Here is a 14,928-nt window from a genome sequence, read left to right as displayed (position 1 = left end):
AAAGATTTAATAACAACAATATACTTGTATGTGGTATAAGGGTATATGTGTTCATCATCATAATATAGCATATTAATTTTCTCTATATATACATAAAAATTAAATACATAAATTTAATACATAAATTAAATACATATATAATTTAAGCAAATATTACACAAAATTTAATTTAATATTTATTAAACATAAATTTTCTATTATGTTTTCTTGAAGCTTTCGTTAGTAGTCTTACGCTGTCTACTTACTTTTTGGACGCACTGTTAGTTTTGCATTATGTTTGAAGCATTATTACAATTAATATTTTTATATGAGCGCAGCATTAGAAACAATACAAAATTTGTTAAAATCAATATCATGAGGAAGAGAAGAAATAATTGAATTTTTGATTAGCTTTAATAACAACAATAAAAATAAATACTTAATAAATATTTTGCGTATCTAATACGAGTATCAAATTTTGTACTCTTATAAATAAATATTTCAAGTGGAAAGATACGCCAAACTGCAGTGTATGTGCAGAGGGGAAGTGGTGAGGGTTGTTGAGGGAATTTATATAAGCTACATATCGAAGAAACTGAATATTATATTTAAGTACTCTGCATTGTCTCTAGTATGAACTTCATGATGAACTTTACCAAAAGGATATTAGAATAAATAGAGTTTATATAGAATGCATTTAACCTAAATTAAGATAAAATTTTGGGAACGTATGCTCAATAAGAAAATTTGCATATAAATAGTTTTATATAAATTGTATATTAAAATTAAATGATTTTTGTGGGTCAAAAGTATACAAAGCAACTATAAATTATAAATAAGACAAAACCAAAAAAAAATTAATATATAAATAAAAATTTATAAGTGAAGGGATTATAAATGTTTATAAGGTAACTTCAATAAAATTTAATTAAAATTTTACCTTGCCACCATATATAAAAAGCTGAACCAGCTGTTTAAAATAAGAAAATTAAAATAAACAAATTATATATAAAATTAAAATAGAATAATTAAAATGGAAATAATAAAACAAGTATTAAATATATTATTTCTAAATAAAGCTTTATGGATTCTCAAAAGCAATTATTTACATACCTACTATATAAATAAGACATTACTTTTCGTTGTATTATACGAGTAATAGTGCGAACAAAATCTAGTTATAGTTATATACAGATAGCAATATCCATAAGTACAGGGAGATTTGCAAGATTATTTTGAAATATTATTGAATGACATATATATGAATTTACAGCCTTTTAAAAAACAACATATACAGATAGTACACTATCTGACTACACTAACTAGTATACACTATCTCTGGGTTTTGCAATTAGGAAAAATAGTCCATAAAGTATAACCTGGAAAGATAGCTTATCGGAAGAAATACTTGATGAACCTTCTATACCCTCATTTTATGTCTTATGATCATTTATGTCTTAATAAATGGTGTGTAATTAAAGTAATATAATAGTGAAAAATAATGAATAATGAATGATCAATATTTCATTAAAGATAATAATAGGCATTGCTTATTTGGAATTATTTACTCTTACATTTTAACATTGAAAGTATTTTTATAGGGATTTTGTATGGTAATTTTAAATCTAATTACACTTTAATTTATTGTTGTTTCTGTTTTAACAGACCTTTTTTTGCGTATTTTATTTTTATTCTCAATTCATTCTTTGCTCTTTTCCACCTTCAATATATTATATAAAGAGGTGATTAATACATCATAAAAAGTAAATTTCAGAGATCGGCTTTAACGAAGCATATAGTTAGTACGTTAAAGTGGAGAGATTAATGTATTCTCCACAATTAGCTACGATAGCCATTTTGAATCCAAAATTCCTTAGAATAGTAGATAAAAGAAGGTCGAACTAGAAGCAGTCAGAAATATTTATAAAGGCGAGACTCTGGGCAATGCTAATACTGGAGACATCACTGAACGTGTGAAAAAAAGGCGCCCCCAAAAACCTAAGCCTAGTTCTGGCTAGGCATGGACATAAACATAACACGTGTTCTGGTGTCCTTTCTTCGAGAGTTGGTAGATATGAATTGCAGGAGATACCACAGGGTAGACCGAATATAAATTCATGACAACATATGGTTCAGTAACCGTAAAGACAGATATTAACCTCTCATTTGCTAAGCAAATTCAATACAAGTGCTTTCTTTAATGGACTAAGAAATCATATTTTGAATATATATGTACGTCAGTTTGTTAGAAAATTTTTTATATTTTTTATCTATATTATTTTAAATGTTTTCCTGTTTAACTATTTCTTATAATAAATTAATTTATTGCAAATAAATGCTAGTCTTATTATAAAAAATTAACCATTTGAATTATTAACTTGTATCACATATTAGTTTGGTGTATATGTAAGCCTTTGAATTTTCCTGAGCATACTCATAGGTTTAATATCTACTGAAACTTGACGAAACATTACATGTAATTTGTTTTAAAATACTTATAAAGAGCTTATTACATATACATATAACGAATCGAAGTGACTTACAATACTAATGGTAAAAGATTGATGTATTTAGAAATTAGTAATCAATACAGCACTCTTACGTATGATTAAACCACTTTTTATATTTTTTAAAACATCTTTTATTGGATATAAATAATACTATCTGAACTATGTCGAAATTTATTGCTATTGCTGAAGTATATGGTATTTAATAGATATTAAGAGATGTGCTGGTCAACTGAACCGGTATACAGGTCCAAAAGATATGATTGTAACATGAATGGATTGAAACGCATTGTTTCGATGCTACTATATGGAATACAGGGATCTGATTTCTATATGGATTATATTAACATTTATACCATTTTATATAAATGGTATTTTCTTTAATTTTTTAATAGCGGTAACGCTCTTGTTTGGAGTGTTAACCTTATACACTAAAGCTTACTTAAGCGCAAATAATGTTCCGTTGTGATATGTTTTCTTGGTTAGTATAGATATTTGGAGCAAATATCAACCAATGTTTAGTTACTGAAATTTAAAGCTGTGCAAAATACATTACGAATAAACAATATATATTGTATTCACTACGTTCGATAACGAAGAAATCCAGTTCAAACTAAAGGGAAGTGCATAAAAATCAATTTCCGATTTTCCACTGTAAATGTGGAAAATGCTGAATTATGGCAACAATTGTAAGAGTAAACACAATGGGAAAAATACTGGTGACAGTTGAAAATAAAAATGTATGCAATTCCCTAATTGCCAATGTTGGCGGAGCGTACTTACAGATTTGGATTTCAATGAAAATTTAAGGATGCGAGCAATGTATCGCACTACTTAAAGGAACTTGAACTCGCTGACTGCTTGGCTGGTGGACTGTAAATGCTCCGTAAGTGTACGAAGCAAATAAAAACAAAACTAAATGGAATATAAATACAAAAATGATATGAAAACAAGAGCAAGAGCAAAAGTAAAAGTAACAGAAACAGAAACTGAAACGAAACAAATTTATTGCTCCTCCATTTTTTTTTAACTTTATTTTATATTATTTTTCTGTTTTAAATTCATTCAAAATGCAAGGTTTGTGGCATTGGCGGCGCTTAGGGCAAACGGCGGCGAGTGTAGCAAATGAAAAATGGCTGCGACGCCAACACTGGTTAAAGGAAACGGAAACAGTTGAAACAAATATTGACAGTAATCAGCTTCCGTTTTAGTGGTCGTAAAAAAGAAATAATGAAAAATATTTTATAATGAAAATAATAAAGATTTATTGGTTGCGATTGGTGCTTAAAGAGGGTAAAATAGAAGAAGGGGAAACAGATAATAATAATAATAATGGAATAGCATAAAACGAATGGTAAAACAGAAAACTGAAATCAATAATCTTTTCTTCAAAAGGGTTTTATGCGGGTTAATAATTGGTATTGAATTCAACATAAAGTCTTTATGGTTACTACTTTAAAGGAAAGCAAATCCTAAAAGATTTATAGATTTATAGGAATTGCTATGCACAATAAATCAAATCAATTTTGCCGAAGAAAACCTTAAGTTTCCACTTGGAGAGATTTAAATTTCAAAAATGTATTCAATGAGATTGAAGATAGTTAAATGCAAAACGTCAAAGAAGATTTAAAAGTAAAAGAATTCATTTGCTTAACAATTACTTAAACAATTTTACACTGCTGCATGTTATAGATTATTTAAAGGAGCTAAAAGCAGAGTGACCAGCAAATAATGATTTTAAATGAATTAAGCAAGTTAAGCTCGTCTGGCCATCAGTACGTAATTCAACGATTACCGACGCACAAACATTGCGCAAAAAAAGTATTGCTATAAAGTTTCAGGAGTTGCCATGTAAACTTTTCAATAAAAACCCAATGTGAGTTTGCTTAATGAGTGTCCGTGCCAGTAAGTGAATGCATATGTGCTTAACAACGGACAAGCTAACAGACTTTTGTTCTGCGACAGACTTTTTGTTATCTCTCTACCTCTATGAGGTCTGTGAGGTCTGTGAGGTATTTCATTATCATTTAGTGCTTAACCGCACACATAACAAGGTAACTTACCAGCAACTTCAATTTCACAAAATGGTCCCGCTCCAGCGGTATTATTGGCCACACAACGATAAGTGCGTGCAATTGCATAATCCCGCTCCAGTACGTAAAAGCTCTTATCCTTCTCTGTTTTGCTCTTACCGCTGCCGAGTTGTTCGACAGTCTCATTTTCAGCTTTAATTGACCATGAAAAATCCGCCTGGAAAATGGAAAAAAAATAATAGAAATAATTAAAAACATGTAAATAAGTAATTGAGTAAACTTTCTCCTCATACTCTTTAATTTGTTTCAAATGTATAATGTGCCTTCGGCTTTGTAGATATGTGCCGGATATACCATATGTACATGTGATAATGGAAAATTTGAGTTTAATTTTATTCGATTTAAATTGAATAAATTCATTTATGAAAAATTAAAGGATTATGTTTGAGACAGCTTTGCATTATGAACTCGAATTAAATAATTTAATACATTTCATTCATAAACTATTTATGGAATATATTTATGGATATATTTATTTATTTATATATTTATATATAATATTTATGGAACCTTTATGGAATATATATATTTATACTAAATATATAGAAATTTGTTTAAGTTATAACTAATGGAGAACGTCATACAGTGAAAAAAATAGATCCCGAGATAAAAGCAGAGAAAACCAATTGAATATTCCACTGAAGACAAGATCAAATTTTGAAGTGTATGCTTCTGAAATTGAAAAAAAGAGTGTTCGTACTACGAACAAAGATCAAGGGAAAATAAGGATGATAGGAAGAATATTGGACTTCTGTAAAAATAGCTATATAAATCCTCATAGTAATTCATAGTAATTTGGTGTGGTGACTAATATATTAAAAGTTATTAAAGAGAACTCGATTCAATGTGAACATGTGGTGTCACCCTAACAGCTGTCTGTAAAACCATCTTACATTTAGTATAGACCAGCAGTTTAAAAGGACATCTTTATAATTATGAACTAAAATATTGAAAATTGACTCTCCCGTTTAATTTATAATGTAATTCATTCTCACGTATACTATAAATCATAAAATCCATACGTTTAAGTAAGGCAAGAAAGAAAGTGTGAATCTCTTCTATATATAAAATAATTCATACAAAATAAAGAAAGTCATTTGGATTTAGAGAGCAAATTACAAAACTTTAAGTTAGTTAATAAATTTTAATTCAATGTGTTAGCAAAATAAACTCTGCTTAAGAAAAAGTTAATTTTAGAACTTTCAAAATGGTTCCACAGGGGGTTGTGGTTGGCATTACTCATCTCTACATAAGTTATCAGTGCTAAAATCAATTTCAGGGATTAAGCCCAGCAGAAGAATAGGAAGTAAAACATTATTGTCTTGTACAAGTGCTTCGTAAACACTACTCGTAATGTTCCATATCTTTATAAATATTACTTATAATATTTATATTAACTTTGCTATTCTGAGTTATCTGAATTATCTTGACAAACAGTTGTCAAGTTATGGCCGAGCTGTTGGTAACTATGAACCAACAAATCAACGAGAATTATCGCAAAAGAATATAGTACTATAAGATGTTTCATGAGGAACATTTGATATATGTTATGTATTCCACCTAATGGAGAGGTCTTATTAATATATTGAAAGAGAAATTTTATCGATATGACCATCATAACTGTCCTTCATTTATGTTTAGCTTGAGAAAGAAGAAATAGAAAACCTTGTACTCATATTAGCCTCTTGTTGCTATATTATCTTTTCTTCTTATATATATATTTATATTGATGTGTATAACTTTTAAAGTACATTATTTTAAATCAAGGCTACTTCAAGATTTTAATAATGTGACATATTTTTATGGTTTCTATAGCCAATAAGCTGGTTAGGATCTAGATATAAGATATTTTATTTTGTATACAGTTGGATGTTTTAAAAGGTAGTATTCTATTGATAACTCTTTTTATTAATAATTTTATTTTTAAAATGGGTTAATTGGAAAGAAATCCATGACAGTAAAGAAGCTTCAGTTAATTTATAACTGTTGATTTGGAATAAAGTAATCTAAGGTTTCTTAAAAATTTGTTATTTATATTTTTATATTCTATAGTCATCTACTTTCATAGATTTTAATCATTTTATATTTTTATGGTTCATTTTTGAATTTTTTTTATATTGGTTATATTATTTCTATAAGTCATGCATAGCAAAAAACAGCTTATAAAGTCTCAAAGCAAATATTGAGTAATGTATTTAAATATAATTGTAAATTGTACGGTTTTGGGTCAGTTGGCTAATGTACACTGACGCTGAGGTTCAAATTTGGCAGGGTACGAGTTCAACTCTTGGTATTTGCAGTCACAAAAAAAAAATTATTTACACGTAATTATATATAAGAAATAATTTCAGGACCACTAATGATGGGTATTTGGCAATTCTCGAAACAACTGTATGATAAGTCAAAAATTTAATTAATTGTAAAAAATAAAAAAAGTTTTTGTTGTTGTAGTTCACCACTTTTCCAAATCTCTCTATTAAATACCACAGTTTCCATTAAAGTAAAAATAGTTACTACTGTTATTTTGACATTAAAATTAAATTTAATAATTGTAAATGTCTATAATTTGCAATAATACTTTCAAGTACTCTCATTGATTTATTTTCTAATTACTCTTAAAACTTTTCTATATCTGATTTATGTTAATATAAATAAATGTACTCCATAAAAAACAATGTTTGCTCCATATAAATAAATGCAAATTAAATGTGAAATTCGATTTCTATTTCGGTATTCAATTTGAAATTAATTTCATTTTATATATCGTTATTCCTTTTGAAAAAAAAAGCAAAGAAGAAACCTACACAAATCTTTTTTGTAATACATTTTAATTCCCAAATGAATTTCGGATTGCTGCTGCAATAAAATAATTACATTTACCATAGTTGGTAATAACACAAAATTCAACCAATAAATTTCCTAAATGAATTAACCCCAACTGACACAAAAAATAAGCCAAGTAACAACTGGAAGAAAAATCGAAAATTTATCTACAGAAATGTAATTTTAACTACATACGGATACGGATACGGATTTGTATATACACTTTTTTCACTTGCAATACGCTTTTTTCTTCCCTCAGATACGAGTATTTGCAACTCTTTCAATTTATGGTATGTGTACCAGTACACGCCAACTACAGTGTTGCTCTTGGTGCCACAGCATCCAAGTCAAAAAGTTACACTGATTTATATAGATTCGACATGAGCTTAGCTGAACGCAGATACGGGACTACGTACCAACATACCGACACCTCGAAACCGTAAAGGTGCACTCATAAAAATTGTAAAATCCTTGAAGCGAAGGTGTGTGCAGGGAACGAGTGTAGTAGCAATCTTATAAGTGGAAATTGGTAACATACATTTTTACATGCAAAAGAGTTTTAAGCCTTTTTTCTGCTGCTTTTTTCTGGTATAAAATAATTGCAATGGGGCAAGAAGTGATAGAAGTGGTAGAAATGGAAACGCAACAGCGTTATAAATATATATTTTTTTTTTACCAAAATTGAATTCCTCAAACCATTATTGGAATACTGCAGCGAATACTTCAATTCACCACCACCACCACTACACACCAATGTAGTGGGATGGATGTTATCTTCCTAAAGGCCAACCGGTGTATCTATAATGTGTAATGTCTGTTGCACAATTTGACCGTATATTGCAAGCGAATAAGCTGAAAGTAATCGTATGTGTATTCAATTTCAACCATGAAGCATTTGAGTCTCATTTCTCAATTGTTTTTTTTTTGTCTTCGTTTTTTAACTTTAGTATCTATGAGGTTGCGATTTCAGACAAACGTGTGCGAATTGCACCTGTGCGTTGGTATTGAAATACAAACAAACCAACAATTCATTTGATATATTTTATGAAGCTGCTTTGTCGGTCTGTGTAGTGCAGTACAGTGCAGTGAATTTACATTTGGTTTTACCTCTGTGTAAATGTTAGTGCACTTACCTCTTCAGGATTTCCGAATGCTGTGCAAATTAGTGTGTCCTGGTCATCGATCTCTCGCCTTTCAATTTCGCAACGTGGCTTAACTGCAATAAAAATACGAATGCATTTATTTGTGCTATTTTACAGCGATAAAAATATATCGTTTTTAATAAAAGTAATAAATAATCAGAAAATTTTAATTGTTTTACGCACATAAAAACGCAATATCACGTTTATTACGCTTTTACATGCATTTCTGTAGCAGATTGCTTTCTGCAATCTCAAAACGTAAAACTTTTACTATAAAAGTTTAAATTTTTTTTTTATTACACTACTACTGATATATGTTTAAAATTTTGTGAATTATTATTATGATAACATTATATAAATAATTTTAACATAAATCCAACATATTTAATATTTGGTTTATATAGTAACATAATAGTCAGTCATACACGCACTAAACTTCAGTGCACGTTTATTGACATGAAAGCCAAACATAAACACTTTATGGCATTTTTACAAATATTATTTTAAAATATATATATATAGTTAATATATATAAAAACACAAATATACTATATATAGTCTTTATCATGTACTTACACTGCACATCAATGGAGGTTTCAGCCGTGCTGCGTCCGTGCTTATTAAATGCCAGGCAAGTGTACCGCCCAGTATCGTTGCGTGCCATTGGCGTATTGATGATCAAAGCATTACCACGTATGACAGTTTTATTATTGAAACGCCACTCATACGAGGGTTCTGTTCATAAATTCCATAAAAATATAAAAAATTTCGTTTATGAAAAATATTTTTATATAAAATATATTTATATATAAAACTATATAAATGATATAAATAAAATAGGCATAAAATCTGTAAAAGCTTTTAATATAAAATTCTACAAATATTTGTTTTTGAAAATAATAATAAAATCAACTACAAAGTCGGCATCACATAAAAACAAAACAAAAAAAAAACAAAAAAAATAAATAAATAAAAATAAAAATATTTTGGTTTTATTAATGTCAATTCGGTAACATTTGTAACATTTCTAACGTTTCTATTTCTATGAAAAAAAAAAAAATAAAATAAAACCCTCTTCACTTTATAATTTATACTTTACATATACCGTCATTTAAGGCTTAAGCACCCATTCGAGCGCTGTTGAGCTACTTGAGACAAAAATGTATTTCCCCACTTTAGTCATTTTAAATGTGACAATGTCAATGTGACATATTTGTGTACTCGTACATGAAAGTGAACATAAGTTTCTTACCCGGATTAGCTCTCGATTTGCATATGACACGTCCTGGTATTGTATCCTCTTGCACATAAACGACTTCTTCCGATACGGTGGTATTGTCAGGCGCATCTGTCAAAAATGTGTCATTGTTGTCAATTTTATGATAATCGCTATTTTGTTTAAATTTTTCTTTCCAACTCTTATTCATTTTTTATTATAATATAAATTCTTTATATATATCAAATATATATATATATATATATTGTAAAGGCTTATATGGTTTATTGTAAAATACTGAACTTACATTCGATACTAAAGTAGGTCGCACTCTTAATGCCAGCTCCCACTGTGTTCCCAGTTGACACACACGTGTAATTGGCGTTATCCGCTTCGATGTCGAATTTTTTATTTGGCCAATTTGACATATTGAAGTGCTACGAAATAAATTGCAAAAAAATTATTTAAAACATATATGTCAGCATTAATTTTTTTTAAATGACATAGATAATGATTTAATATGATTAAATAAAAAAATTTTAAATAAATTTAAATTAGCTGAGTGAAATATTTTATGCTATAATAAATTAGCTTGGAATTATTTATGAACTTTTTATGTGTCACTTAATCATTAATTTATATATTCTATTTATTTAATTATTTTTTTTCATTTTTCATTTTTAATTATTTGCTATATATTATAGATTTTGAATCAGTCATCGTTCTCACAGAATACATTTTATTAATTCAATTTTTTTTTTATTTTTCATATATACCAATCGTTAGACATATAATTTATTTTATTAATATAATTTTTTTTTTATATTTATTTAAGTAGTGATTTGGTATGTAAAAACAATATTTAATTAAATCAGTTTTATATATGTAAAAAGTAGATCTTATAAAACAAGATTGCGCAAAAACTAAGAAAATCTATACATGATGTACTTTCTCGATATTACTTATTTTTGGTTATTTTAAAGACACTAAATATGTAGCTAAATATGTATAAGATTTTAATCTAATATTTTTGCTAAAAACTACACTTCTTATGATTTCAAAGAAGCTATTTTTCAAAGTTAGTAGAATTCGAATAGATAACAAAAGACAATAACAGAAATTTAGTTAATTTATTGAAACTTGGCTGACCATATAATGCTGTTTTGAGTAGTGCTAAATACTTGTCATCAGTGGTCTTGAGAAATACTTCAATTTTTAGTGCTAAATGCTTGTCATCAGTGGTCTTGAGAAATACTTCAATTATTTTTAATTATTTATAGTCTGTATATAATTTGTTTGGACTGCAAGAGCAAAATTTATTTCAAACGAATGTATCAGTCTGTTTGTGTGAGTGTTGATTGTTTTTTGTGTTGATAACTCTTGTTCATTTTGATTGTTTCTTATATATAGATCTTGACGTACTATTTCTAACTGAAGATTGATAACATTATAGTATACCAAAAGATGTCTACGTATCTTTCTCCTTATTATTTTAATCTCTAATTTCCGAAGGACGGAAGAATATAGGAGCGTCCATTATCAATTAGCGCCTTTCACAGAAGGATAATGAATAATCCTCAAAACACGCTCTACATTCCCGAAAATATAAATTTTGATCAATTTGTAAAAAATATGTAAATATTGTTAATTTAGTAATATAATGACTTATATATATTTTAATATATATATTTTCCGATAGGGGGACACAAAAAAGATAAATTGCCTTCAATGTCAGTTACGTTTATTAAGCTTTTATTCCTAATAGTTACTGTAAGTAATCAGGTGTGTCAGTTACATTTTAAATACGTTATATTAGCAAAATAAATACTGAAATACTGAACATTTAAAGAAATCTTCTACATAAATTATATTTTTATAATGTTATATGTCATAAAATTGATCCATTTGAAACTAAGGTAAGCATTTGATTTGATGCATTTTAAGTGGTACTTCAATTTCCAATGTCGAACAATGTCGAAACTTGTCCTTAATCCATCCTTTGTATATTATAACAAATAACTATGCATAATAAAAAAAGCGCGGGATATTTACAATAGAGTAAATACTTAAAAAAGCTTCAGAGAAAGAAGTGACTAATATACTAGAAATTTATTTAGGAAAGCAATAATAGTTTGCATTCTTCGGTTTTAGTTTGGATAATTTAAACAAGTTATTAAGAAACGGAAAAGAATACTAAAGATACTACACACAGCAACTTTGCTTAAATTCATCAATTAAAAATAAACAAGGACAAAGGCTACCTTTGGTTTTAAGTAGGGAGTGTAAGTAACTGATTGATATCAACAATAAAATAAAATAAAAAAAAATTTTCTATTAAAACATTACAATGGAATGAAAAATTCCACAAACAAATTCTTTAAATTTATTTTAACTGCCTTTCCCGCTGACTTTTCATTTCTCACTCGTCTGGTATATGTTTGTAGACCACAGAGTTGTAATTTTTATTTCGTTTATTTCTTATTTTTCACTCGTTACACTTTTTGTTGGCAAAAGAAAACAAAGTAATCGCTTAAAAAATGACTTTACTTACCAACACTGACAGCATGCTCTCAAAATCGCCGGTCGCCGGCGAGGCGTCCATGTATTTCTCTTTGACAAAGTAGCGTGTGTCATTCTTATCAATGGCGACACCATCTTTCAACCAGGAAATCTCACAGCGTGGCACACATTCAATGCGGCACGTCAGATTGGCATGCGGTGATGAATGCAGCATGCCCGTGTATGGTGGTAAATTCTTAATGAAAAATGGCGGTGCATGCACCTCTAAATTTACTGTAGCCATTACACCTTTGCCGCCATCGTTGTAGGCATAGCATGAATAGTTGGTGCGGCTATCAAGTCCGACCGGTTCGACAGTCCAATCCTTGGTAACAATGTCCTGTAATGGTCCGCGCCCACCACGCAACCAACGAAATCTGTGCGGATGCACAAAAAATTGTCCAACAAATGAAAATTTACCCATTTTGCGATAAAGTGAAAATGTTGATGTTGTTGATGTTGATGGTGTGGTCGAGTATGTTGGCGGATGTAATGAAGAAGTTGTTGATGATGATGATGATGACGATAATGATGATGATGAGGATGATGTTAGTGTTTTCAATTTATCCGCAGTATACAATGTTAATATTTGTGATTGTGGTGAGAATGTAGTGAGTGTAAGTAATGTACAAAGGGAATGATTTTTTAAATCAATTAATGCATGCGTTTCTTTAATTTCATGTGTTTGTTTTTGTTCGTTTTGTTGTTGTAATTGCTTTTGTAAATTTTGTTTAATCAAAGCTTCATAAGCTGTTTCAGCTTCATTAGCTTTGAGGGCTTGTATGGTATGGAATTGTATAAAGGGTGTTGTTGTCTTAATGAATGGGTACTTAGTTTTTTCAATGGTTTTTTTAATTTTTTTGATTGATGTAACATTGGTTTTTACAAACCTATTTGATTCTGGATAACCAGGATCTTCAACAGAACATGAGAATGTAACACTCTTCTTTTTCACTGCAATCAAAGGAAAATGCATCAATTTTGCCGGACCAGGCTCATAGTGCACCTAAAAAAAAAGATAATTTTTTATAAAATGTATAGTATAAAATATAACCTTTGAATTATTTATTTTATAAAAGATCATTTTTTTTACACTAATGGTCATATTATATAGACAGTCATGTATATTTAAAAATTAAGAATGGGAGAAATATTGACATAAATTTGGTCACTCAGTAAGCGTCATGTTATATAGACAGTCATAGTCTTGTTAAATGTGAAATTTAAAGGTTGATAGTATTGTAGTGACTGTTGTTAAAACCTAAAGTTACGCCGATAGAATGACTATATTCATTACTTTCAATTGATGTGAATTTGCATTTTCTAAATAGGTGCTTTGGCCCAAATATCAGTAGATGTATGAGATGGGTCTCATTCCCTCCACGGAGGAAACTTAATCCAAACGTATAACTTCAATTGATATCGGCGGAATTTCTTGGCATCCCAATGGAACGTAGACTGCCCCATTATATCAATACGTTTATTAAGAGACGATGGTATTAAGCATTAACGGCAGACATTTCTTGGCATCCCAATGGAGCGTAGACTGCCCCATTATATCAATACGTTTATTAAGAGACGATGGTATTAAGCATTAACGGCAGACATTAAAAAACTGTGGACTTTGTAGAGGTAGTCATTTCTAATGCAGCTGACATGAATGCTCTTTAAGTGAGGTTTGTAGAAAAAAGGATTTTGATTTTTCAAAATTCTTGTAGTTCAATAAAAACTTACAGAATAATATTTAACTCTATATTTGATCAATATTTCTATTTGACTATTAATGCGAATTAACGACTTTTAAATTTTTACACTTACGTATTTGAATGGATACTCAGAAATCTCTGCTTATTGCAATGCCTTCTAAAGAAGATTAATTGTGTCGGATTAAATGATTTATATGACTCAAAAATTTTTTGCCATTATAGTCTTACTAAAACCCTATATGTGAGATAAAGAATGCCATAACGATAGTGTTTAGAGTATCATATATGAAATTGACACAGATTTGATGGCAACTTCAAAAAAGTCTTGAGAGTCAGATACAATAATACTATGCATTTCGCTCGCTATAGTGTCCTTTTCTTGAATCAATAATCTGTATTGAGGATCATTGAAAAGAGGTTAAGGTATATAAAATATGTATTTACTTATAAATATATTATATATATGGAGTTGCATGTAGATTGTTTTATTAAATCTAAAAACATAAACACATAATAAAACATATATACAGTAATATTTTTGTTTAATAGAAACACATATATTCTTCCATTTTTCCGGTAAATATTCATTATTAATTAATATTTAAATTATATTTAATGTAGACTTGCCTTTGGTCGTAGTGTTATTGGCTTTAATTGTCATTGTAATAATTATTGTTCAGATTAATGATAAGACACTGGATTAATAAGTGAAACATGTAGAGGTTAGCGTATGGGAATGCTGAATATAATTTCAAAGTAATAAAGTCTCAAATAAATGTAAATGTATAAAAGAAAATTAAGATATATATATATATATAGATATATATATATATATACATATCTTCTCTTATATAAAATACTGTTTCGCAGTACTGAAATGAATTTGTATAAAGTAAAATAATA

The 14,928-nt window shown here is 28.6% G+C and overlaps 1 protein-coding gene across 1 annotated transcript in view; it reads right to left on the bottom strand.

Moving 5' to 3' along the window:
• The window catches only part of LOC119683244, a 222,246-nt gene that overhangs the window by 30,834 nt on the left and 176,484 nt on the right, over window positions 1–14,928 (bottom strand). The window contains exons 12-18 of the mRNA XM_038096886.1: window positions 13,210–13,325; window positions 12,312–12,696; window positions 10,068–10,197; window positions 9,797–9,892; window positions 9,121–9,279; window positions 8,536–8,618; window positions 4,550–4,736 (exon numbers count right to left, since the gene is read on the bottom strand). Coding sequence (XP_037952814.1) covers window positions 4,550–4,736; window positions 8,536–8,618; window positions 9,121–9,279; window positions 9,797–9,892; window positions 10,068–10,197; window positions 12,312–12,696; window positions 13,210–13,325 — 1,156 coding nt within the window. The remainder of the gene's footprint in view (window positions 1–4,549; window positions 4,737–8,535; window positions 8,619–9,120; window positions 9,280–9,796; window positions 9,893–10,067; window positions 10,198–12,311; window positions 12,697–13,209; window positions 13,326–14,928) is intronic.

This window comes from Teleopsis dalmanni, chromosome 1, assembly GCF_002237135.1.
Source record: "Teleopsis dalmanni isolate 2A chromosome 1, ASM223713v2, whole genome shotgun sequence".
Lineage (NCBI taxonomy): Eukaryota > Metazoa > Arthropoda > Insecta > Diptera > Diopsidae > Teleopsis > Teleopsis dalmanni.
This window is presented reverse-complemented; position numbering and strand designations above follow the sequence as displayed.